General features: G+C 40.3%; 1 protein-coding gene across 2 annotated transcripts; it reads left to right on the forward strand.

The window, feature by feature from the left end:
• Window positions 1-409: 409 nt before the first annotated feature.
• On the forward strand, window positions 410-10461 carry LOC100706541 (tyrosyl-DNA phosphodiesterase 2). Of its 2 annotated transcripts, none has more exons than XM_019350450.2 (7): window positions 410-533; window positions 4248-4330; window positions 4420-4593; window positions 4717-4808; window positions 9538-9656; window positions 9746-9916; window positions 10003-10461. In XM_019350450.2, exons 2-7 carry the CDS (start codon window positions 4278-4280, stop codon window positions 10282-10284), a joined length of 891 nt encoding a protein of 296 aa, XP_019205995.1. In that variant the 5' UTR covers window positions 410-533; window positions 4248-4277; the 3' UTR covers window positions 10285-10461. The 2 variants fall into 2 exon arrangements, with proteins under 2 accessions (XP_019205995.1, XP_025758343.1); XM_025902558.1 differs by having other exon boundaries at window positions 434-451.
• The last annotated feature ends 654 nt before the right edge of the window (window positions 10462-11115 follow it).

Here is an 11115-nt window from a genome sequence, read left to right on the forward strand (position 1 = left end):
AAGCTGCATTCAGCTTTTATGCTCCATATATCTGAAACAAACTCCCAGAAAGCCTCAGATCAGCTGAAACACTCACTTTATTTAAATCCAGGTTGAAGACTCACCTGTTCTCAGCTGCATTTGAATAAAGCACCAAATCCGCACTGTTTTACTTTTCAGCTTAAATTTCAAAACGTACATTTTAACTACTGATTTTATCTACCTTTCTTTTTTTCCATTTTAAATCATGCTTTTATATGTTTTTGTTTTTTAATGTCTCTGAAAAGCCCTTTGAATCACCTTGCTGTTGAATTGTGCTATATAAATATCCTTGCCTTACCTTGCCTTGACTTTATAGAATGGGTGGAGCCAGAACTTCGACCTTAATTTGATTATCACAAGTTTAAGTTGGCGTGTTTCCTAAATCAGCAGTAGTTGTTAATCAGCTGACGGGTGAACAGGCTGTGTGAAGGTAAATTTGGGAGTCTGCCGAGCTGATCTGTGGCGTAGTGGAGACAGTGTCATCTCGTGGTTTATTTTACAGAAACAACGAGGTACGATATCAGGCTGAATACTTTCGTTTTTTAAAAATTATTATTATTTAAATAATTTCAAATATGAAGTGGTTACACACTTATTACAGACTGAAAGTCATGTTGATCAGTAAGACTGGAACAGAGCTAAAATTAAAAAAAAAAAAAAAAAGTTCCACCAATTGATGCCAGGAAGAGAAGTCAAAAAACTTGTTTGAATTAAGAAACTTATAAACATATCTCTGTCATTCAGGCACAGAGAATCTAATGAGTTATAATCAAGCAGCCTATTCATGTTTAAACTCGCATAAGACAGTTTTTATTTGTTATTCTTTCAGCTGTAGTTAAGATTAGTGATGTGCGGATCGATACTGAAATATTGATTCCTCCGATACCAGTCATTTATGTTCTAGAATTGATTCTCATATTAAAATATCGATATTTTAGTAATTTAGGGTAGATTTGTAGTTTATCATTAACTGGAACACAGTGGAAAGAAACTATATCATTCAGATTGTCTACATTTGAAGGAACTACTTCCTCTTCTGCCTTTCACAATCATATGCAAAATACGGCTGTATAAATGTGTCGCAGCCCCTGGCCTGCGCACTCACAACAATGACTGATTGTAAATGGAGTCATGTGTGGACGTATTTTACCTCCACAAACAGCTGAGACGTGGTTTGCGATAGATGTGGCAAGACAGTGAGGTGTTGTGGCAACACCACTAACCTTGTCAAATACCTCACAGTAAATCATATCACAGAATATGAAGAGCGTATGTTGAGGCGAACTGAAGAGGAGGAGTGGACAGGGACAGGTGCTGCTAGGGCGAGAAACACGTCTCTCACGGAGTCCTTTAGTGCTGCAGGCAGGAAATGTGTTCAAATAGCGCACAACTTCAGTTTTTTTTATTTCTATATGATAATTCTGCATTGTCAAGTGATAAGAACAAGTAGTCTAATGTCCTGTAATCATTATGAAGCTATAATTTGAGATACAAGAAACGATACAATAAATAAAATAAGTTTTTGTACAAAGTATCGGTATCGGATCAGTATCGTCGATACCACCCTGAATTTTACTTGGTATCGGATCGGAAAGGAAATCAGTGGTATCGCACATCACTAGTTAAGTTAGTATTTAATGGCCTGAGAGCAATCAAACAATTAATGCAACAACATGATTCAAATGTAGGCTTAGTCTACCTGCAATTAATATCCACACGTACAGAATGGGGATTAGGCATAGGGGGTTTGTAAATATAGATGGAGATTTCAAATAGTTTAGTAAAGGGTTTTATACATGTATACAATTATTTATGTATTTATTTTTGTGGGTACACACTTGTGCGAACACACTTTGAATCATCTTACGGTGTATTCCTAATAGTATTTAAGCACATGTGGTCTTAGTGTGGTGCTGGTGTTGTTGGGGATGAGTTGTGTTGGAATCTGTCTGTGGAGGGTGATGGCCAGAAGTGTTTGTCTTGTTGTCTGGTGGAAAAATAAATGTGCTTCACTTTCAAAATGCCTCCTACCTGGGCCCGTCCACCAAGCTCACACCCAGGAACCACCAAAGCTCAAGCTGCCATGAACTACAAACTGTTGGAACACCAGCGTCACCGTCTCACTGCTCCAAAATCAACAGCTTCAAGCTCGACTGGAATTTGTAGCTGCCCACATAGACAAGCCAAATCGGTTTAATTTCAATTCAATTTGATTTTATTTATACAGTGGAAAATCACAACAACAATCACCTTAAGGCACTTTATATTGTAAGGTAGAGTCTATAATAATGCATACAGACAAAAACCCAACAATCATATCACCCCTATGAGCAAACACTTTGGCAACTCCCTTTTAACAGGAAGAAACATCCAGCAGAACCAGGCTCGGGGAGGGGCAGCCGTTTGCCGTGACCGGTTGGGGTGAGGGGAGGAAGACAGAACAAATGACATGCTGTGGAAGAGAGACAGAGATTAACAACAAGCATGATTCAATGCAGAGAGGTCTATTAACATATAGTGAGTGAGAAAGGTGACTGAAGAAGAAATACTCAATGCATCATGGGAATTCCCCAGCAGCTTACACCTATTGCAGGATAATAAAAGGGAGGATTAATGGTCACCTGATCCAACCCTAACTATGTGCTTTAGCAATCTGGAGGAAGGTTTTATGGTCAAATGAATCAAAGACTGAGCTTGTTGGACACAATGACAAGAGGCGGATTTGGAGGAGTAGTCTGCTGTCAAGCATGGTGGTGGTAGCATCGTGCTCTGCTGTGTTTTGTTGCCAGTGCACAAAGTGGATGGAATATTAAAGGAGGACTACCTCCAAATTCTTCAACTTCACCTCAAATCAACAGCTAGAGGGTTGAAACTTTCACACAGTTGGGTGTTCCAACAGGACAATGACACCAAACACATCAAAACTAGTTTTGAATGCATAAAGCAGTCTAACATTGAGCATCTGGACTGGCCTCCCCAAAGCCCCGACATCAACCCTATTAAAGACTTTTTGGTCTATACTTAAAAGCTGAATCTGATCCACAAAACCAACCAATTTAATTAACTTTGTTTCCAAGAAGTGTGGTCAAATATCCAACCAGATTTATGTCAGAAGCTTGTTGATGGCTACCAAAAGAGTCTGGCTGAGTTGCAACTTGCTAAGGGACATTTAACCAAATATTAGATGGGCTATATGTCATCACTGAAGACACTGATTTCTGTAACAAAGGTTTCAATTTAAAATATGTTATTAAAAGAATATTTTCTAAGTTAGGTTAAAAAGGAATATAATTCTTTGACTTTGAAATAGAACAGATGATAGCAAAATAGGATGTGGATTAGTGAAGAAAGGTGAAAAACAACGTGACAATCCCCGCACCGTGGCGATTTCTCTACAATCTCACAGAGTGCTCGTGTCCTTGGCGTGAATCGTGAAACTCCAAATCCCAAACTGTACAGTGGCCCTGCTCCCCTCAAATACTCCGTTCCCAAATCCTGGCAAGACAAAGTCTTCACTATAGAGCCGTGGATGTACTGCTGAGTAAACTCAGTGATCCAGGGTTGACTGAAGCTCAGCCCCACAGTTAAGAAGGAGACTGCCCATGATGATAATCAGCTGATAAACAGACACATGGACAGGGCGACCAGCGAGGGCTGCCAGCTCAAGATAAACCCAAGAAATATTGACAAGTCCAAAAAACACATGAACCCTGGGTCTGCCATGACAGGCTTTCGTCCCTCCTTTGGTTAATATTTTTATATGTTTTTAATGCATATATGTATTTATTTTAAAGCCCAATCTGTTTAGAAAAATTCACCTCTCATAACTTTGATTTAATTGTACACTTTTGAAATCTGTGGTGGTGTTGAATCAAACCTTTTATTTCTTTGTTTTTGTTTTTTTGCTTGCTTGCATTTACATATTGTGATACTTACTGAACCTCTGTTGTTGCTTTGTTTGCTTTTGTCTGTTCATTGACCTTTCTCTCTGCGTATGTTTATTAAAGCTTGGGGAAAGAATTATGCAACCCAGAATGGGTTGGAATAGATAGAAGGGGTGGAGCTGCAACATTTCAACATACTTTGAACCATATTTGTTTGCAACCAAGGACACAAAAAGTCAAATAAGCATACTGAGAAACTACCTGGGTTTATTTGCAGGGAAGCCCATTTTAAGTTATAGTAAATGAATAGAAAGCATAACCTTCCTGTCACTTTTCTTTCAGAGAGCCTTGAACTAATTTGTTGAAGCAGGCATGGAGAGCGACTCTGAAACACACAGTGGTGAAGATACTACTCCAGATGACTGGTAAGTCTGCTGTCTGTTCTCCTACGTGTGGTGAAGTTTACCTATGACTCTTTGTGTTTTCCTTGACTGACTGTGTGAAAAATTTGCAGGATGGAATTGGCTGATGCCAGTCCAGATGCCAGTCCAGCCAACAGTCCTGCTGCCACACGGAAACCCTCAGAAAAAGAGGATTTTAAACTGTCCCTGATCACCTGGAATGTGGAAGGGATTTATGGGGAAAAACGTTCAGAGCGTGCCAGAGGCCTGGTTAAATATTTAAACTTGTAAGAAGGTGTTACACTTTTCACACTTTTAGGCATGAAAATGTTGCTGGAGATGCAACATTTTGCTAAAGGCTACATATATGTGACAGTTAATATTATAAAAGTAAATCTTTGTAAATGCAGATACAACCCTGATGTGGTGTTCCTGCAGGAGCTCATTCCCTCTTATGTCCAGTTCTTGAAGAAACGGTTTGTGAGCTACCTGATGATTGAAGGTACAGTATGTCAGATACAGGTAGGAAAAGTACAGGTATGAATGATCAAATGGTGATTAATGGCTGAATGCAGTTGAACTGCTTTGGTTTCACGTAGTGTCACACATGAAGAGAGCTGTTAGGGACTCGATATTAGTAACATCTGTGTTCTTCCTTTACTGTTTTTATAAAACCTGACTGTTGTACCAACACTACCAGATTATTACACAGGCCATGGAATAAACTTTGGAGAAGCTCAATATTTTGGGCCTGTTTTGATTTTCTTGATTTTCACTCACATCCAGCACATACTGTATGTACTGTTACTATGATGGATCCTCCAGTTTCAAATCATTCAGGCTCTAAACACTCAGTTTCGAACCAGGCTCAGACCTGTTGGGGTGAGGGGAGGAAGACAGGACAAAAGACATGCTGTGGAAGAGAGACGGAGATTAATAACAAGTATGATGCAGTGTAGAGAGGTCTGTTAACACATAGTGAGTGAGAAAGGTGACTGAAGAAGAAATACTCAATGCATCATGGGAATTCCCCAGCAGCTTACACCTATTGCAGGATAACTAATGGAGGATTCAAGGTCTGGTTCCACAGAAGAGGGGCCTGAAAACTGAAGGCTCTCCCTCCCATTCTACTTTCTTTTTAAAATAAAATTACTTTTTAGGTACAACAGCATGTTATTTGCGAAACTTTGAACATACAGTACTTTGCTGTTCATTATTTACAATAGTCCACAAGATAACAGAAAGAAAGAGAAAACAAACAAACAAACAAAAAACCCACACAAATATACAAATAAAATTTATAAAGGACATTCGGTGTACAGTTAACTATGATAGCGATGTAGAGATTTGTTACCAAGACATGATAAGGTGATTATTTTAAATGTTTCTATGTACATTAGAAATGGCTGCCACACTAAAGAAATTTGGCGGTTGAATCTGCCAGTGTATATCATCTTTTCCAAATGCAAAAAGCTCATGAGCTCTGCAAGCCACTGTTCATGTGTGGGAGGAGCTTCCTGCTTCCATCTTAAATGTGTAAGGTACCTTGCAATGAGTGAAGCAAAGGCTATAGAATTTGAATAGTATTTTGGCAGAGTGACGTTTTGAGGTATCACTCCAAAGATTTATAGCAGAAGGATCAAATTTAACATTGTGTATCTCTGAAAACTCCCATTCTACTTTTAAATACTCTATGAACAACAAGTAAGTCTGCAGTGTTAGAGCGAAGTGCTCTAATAGGGTGATATGGTACTACAAGGTCATTAAGATGAGATGGGGCCTGATTATTTAAGACCTTGTATGTGAGGAACAGGACTTTGAATTCAATTCTGGATTTAACAGGGAGCCAATGAAGGGAAGCCAATACAGGAGAAATATGCTCTCTCTTTCTAGTCCCTGTCAGTACTCCTGCTGCAGCATTTACTTAACTGAAGGCTTTTCAGGGAGTTTTTAGGACATCCTGATCATAATGAATTACAGTAGTCCAGCCTAGAAATAATAAATGCATGAACTAGTTTTTCAGCGTCACTCTGAGACAGAATATTTCTAATGTTAGAGTGTAATATAACCGTGGCAGACCTGGCAAACTATTTCTGCTTTTCAGCGTTAACTTTATTTACACACTGGTCGCTGTTTACAAACACACACGGCTGCAGCTTTCCAGTTGCCAGCCAAACACATACTAACAACAACACTGGAATTCAGGACCCAGCACACTAACCCGACGAGGCGTGACTGCAGATGCCATGCAGCGGCACCGCCGCCGATGCCCCGCCACATAGAGATATTGCGCAAATGGAAGAAAGCAGTCCTACATATTTGTTTAATATGTGCATTGAAGGACATATCCTGGTGAAAAATGACTCCAAGGTTCCTCACAGTGTTACTGGAAGCCAAGGTAATGCCATCCAGAATAAGAATCTGGTTAGATACCATATTTCTAAGATTTTCAGGGTACAATAACCTCAGTTTTATCTGAATTTAGAAGCAGAAAATTAGAGGCCATCCAGGTCTTTATGTCTTTAAGACATTCCTGCAGGTTAAGTAATTGGTGTGTGTTACCTGGCTTCATGGATAGATAAGGTTGGGTGTCATAGCATAGCAGTGAAAATGTATGCTATGCCTTCTGATGATACTACCTAAGGGAAGTAAACAGAATTGGTCCTAGCACTGAACCCTGCGGAACTCCATAATTAACCTCAGTGTGTAAAGAGGACTCTTCATCTACATGAACAAATTGGACTCTATTAGATAGATATGATACAAACTACTGCAGCGCGGTACTTGTAATGCCTACAGCGTGCTTTAATCGCTCTAATAGGATATCATGGTCGACAGTATTAAATACTGCACTGAGGTCTACAGGTTAGCACAGAGATAAGTCCACAATAAGATCATTTGTAACCTTCACTAAAGCTGTTTCTGTGCTGTGATGAGCTCTGAAACCTGACTGAAACTCAAATAAGCCATTCCTCTGCAGATGATCTGTTAACTGTTTGACAACTACTCTTTCAAGGATTTTTGATATGAAAGGAAGGTTGGAGATTGGCCTATAATTAGCTAAGACAGCTGGGTCTAGGGATGGCTTTTTAAGTAAAGGTTTAACTACTGCCAGCTTGAAGGCCTGTGGTACATAGCCGATTATTAGAGATAGGTTGATCATATTTAAGATTGAAGCTGTCATGGTCTCTGTGTCTCCTTGGTGGACCTAGGTTTCAGGCTACATGTTGTTTTTAGTTTGTGTCTCTCTCTCTCCCTCTCCTGTCTCTCACCTGTCTGCCTGGGCGGAGCTCAGCTGGGCTCGCGCCCTTGGCCCACGCACCTGCTGGGAATTCACCTGATTACCTGGACTCCTGAGCTATTTAAGCTGAGGACTCAGAAGGCTTCTTCGCTGGATCGTTGAGTTACTCTCGTTCTCGGACTCGTCTGTACCCCCGATCTGTTTCCCTGGTGGCATGGCGTGGCGTGAAGTGAGAGTGAGTGTGCAAACAAACGTGTGGGAAAACAATACAAGAGGAGCAAGTGAGCGGAGTGTGTTTGGAGGCAGAAGAGTGCCGAAGCCAAACTGGGAAGGAGCGAATGAGTGGAGCATGTTTTGGACTTTCTCCCCTTTTCCCCCTGGACCGTTGCATATGCCCTGCCCTGTACACTGTATATACTTTCACGTGGTGTTTTGTAAATAAATTGACGACTGCTATTCTAGTTCAGCTGGTCTGCGCCTGAGTCCATTTTCGCCTGCGTGACAGAAGCATTAATTAATGGCAGGACTTCTTTGAGCAGTTTTGTAGGAATGGGGTCTAAAAGACACGTTGATGGTTTGGAGGAAGTAATTATTGAAGTTAACTCAGAAAGATCAATTGGAGAAAAAGAGTCTAAATGAATATCAATTGTACTGAAAGTAGCTGTAGATAATGTTACATCTATGAGACGATTATGAGTAATTTTTTCTCTAATGGTTAAAATTTTATTTGTGAAGAAGTTCATGAAGTCATTACTAGTTAACGATAAAGGGATGGTTGGCTCAACAGAGCTCTGACTTTTTGTCAGCCTGGCTACAGTCCTGAAGAGAAACCCAGGGTTGTTCTTATTTTCTTCAATCAGTGATGAATAGTAAGATGATTAACATTATTAACAAGATAATCGACCTCTGTTGGAGTAGCGTTCAGGTAGCTGTTCTGCTCTATGTTGGTACAGGGCATTGAAGATGATAACAGTGGGTCGATTATATTCTTAAACTTCTATCAGGCTTCATCAGGCTTTCAAATCAATGAAAAGTCTGTCTTGGTCTTTGTTTGATTAATAAGCAGGTTTTTGAAAATTGCTGTTTCGAGGATTCTAATAGTTAGCCTGGGGGTGCTGATTCATTTGTAGGTACTGATACTATGATGGATTTTCAGGCCTAAAGATAATAAAAATACTTAAGAAAAAAATCTGTCTTGAGGTTGCCATAATTCATGCATGAAAGGGTTCATTTTAATAATAAGCAGGAATTATAATACAATATTTACTTTTTCACATTTTTTTATGTATTTATTTATTTTTGTTTTATGATTTAATGTAAAATACTCAAAAGGTAAATGATGCTGATTTCTTAATGTTTTTTTAAATAATTTTTTGAAACCAACTTCCAGACAAGGTCTGGAAGAAGATTCAAAATGGTGATACAGTCAAATAACTTGAAGGGATGACCATGGAATCTGAGGTTTTTAGAAATAGCTCCAACTTCTGTAAATCTGCAATTCCCTTTTTTATCCCCACCGAGTTCCTGGAACTTTCTGATTGTTCTGATTACTGGTAAATCCAAGGAGTTCTGTCAAGTAAATAGTCTGTGTAGGTTCTCAGGTGTCCAGGACTTGGTCATCTAAAGAGCTTAGAAAAAAAGTGATTGGACTTCTTTGAGTTTCTTGAAGACCCTTCACCTCTCATCCAAGAGGCTTCTTTGGTTCATCATGCCTCACTATCATAGCAGCAGTGTATTCACTGTGATATTGTGTGCTTCAACAGTTATTATGTGCAATCTAGCCCATGATCATTGGTATACATGAGAACCTGCCTTTCAAAGGGGGGTGGGAGGTAAATCAAATTGTTACAGTTTATAAATATCTGTGTACACATACAGTATGCACATGATATTTAGGCTTGTGTGCATCAGGATGCCTTGACAAAAGATGGTTTTGAAGGGGAACCAAAGCTTAAAAGTCTCCATCTTCCTCTTGCCTTGTGTTGACCAGGTGGTGAGAAAGGTTACTTCACAGGGATGTTACTGAAAAAGTCACGAGTCAAATTTGTGGAGAGTGAGATAGTAGCTTATCGCACCACCCAGATGAATAGAAACCTGCTTGTCGCTCAGGTGTGTGCACCATAATCTGATATTTTCTTTGTGTGCATAAGCTGTGCTGAACATGACGCTCAGGAACATTTTTCCTTTTCAAAAATCAGGTGATCGTCAACGGTCAGAAGCTGTGCCTGATGACATCCCACCTTGAGAGCTTTAAGGCAAATTCTAAAGAGCGTATGAATCAGCTGCATGTGGTGAAGCGGGGGTTTAAACGTGCACCTGATGATGTCACCGTTGTGTTTGGGGGAGACACAAACCTGAGGGATGCGGAGGTCAGACACTGCTCCTTCCACTCACATACAGCCTGTAATCTTGTAACAAGTAATCACAGTAACTCTTTTCTCTGGACCCGTCTCAGGTGACCAAGGTGGGCCTGCCTGCAACTGTCTGTGATGTGTGGGAGCGACTGGGCAAGCAGGAGCACTGCCGCTACACATGGGACACCACTACTAACACCAACCAGAATATTTCTACAACTGCTCGCTTCCGCTTTGACAGAATCTACCTCCGCCCGGCCATCAGACGTGGAGTCCCTCGTCTGGCCCCTGATCACATGGCCTTGGTGGGGCTGGAGAAGCTGGACTGTGGCCGCTACACTAGTGATCACTGGGGAATCTACTGCACCTTCTCAGCTGAATAGAACTACACAAAACAACCAGAAACATGACAGTTAAGCATTTTATTTTAGATCAGCCGCTCTTTAAGTCAGAGTAATGCTATGCAGGAAGATGTTCTTATTGCCTGTAAATTATTTATCTTAATTTAATCAGTTTTATCCTCTAATGTGTGTCTGCTTAAGTGTTTTATGTGGTTAAAATGACAAAAATATGAATACGAAATGTGAATATGAATATGGAAAGTAACAATAAATTATGTCTGCTTTGTTTTAATATAAACTTATATTGATGGATGAAAAGTCCATTAACAGAAGTCTGACAGCTCCTCAGCTTTTAACCTTGTTACATGATCTTCCTCAGTGGATGGAGTTGGGACTGAAAAACACCACACACAGCATGAGAAACCCCACTGGGATGTTACTCTATATGTAATACAAGCATCAGGCCACTAGAGAGCAGTACACAGTTGAATAGCAACTGTTTAAACAGTGACTTACAGGACTGAAAGAAGTGTTATGGGAAGTCGTAATGGTGAGTCCAATTTTTAACCACTACACACATATGATGGGGGTAGGGGGACTCTCTCCCTTGTTCAACACTCCAGGATACGACGACGAGGAGAAAACCTCAACCTGCACGCAAGGAGGGCAAGGGTCACTGGGAGAAGCCACAAGGAAACTCTTGAGAAGTCAACTAAGTAAAGAGCCAGGGTTTCACTAACAAAGTAGTTCAACATTCCAGCGATAAATGGCTATCCATCCATGCCTTAAGTAGGAGCTGTGATTGCTCATCTTCCACAAGTGGGAAACCAGCCACAGGTGAGTTGGGTGAAGAGTGCAGCCCAGGGATGATCC

The sequence above is a fragment of the Oreochromis niloticus genome, linkage group LG22, assembly GCF_001858045.2.
Source record: "Oreochromis niloticus isolate F11D_XX linkage group LG22, O_niloticus_UMD_NMBU, whole genome shotgun sequence".
Taxonomy (NCBI): Eukaryota; Metazoa; Chordata; class Actinopteri; order Cichliformes; family Cichlidae; genus Oreochromis; species Oreochromis niloticus.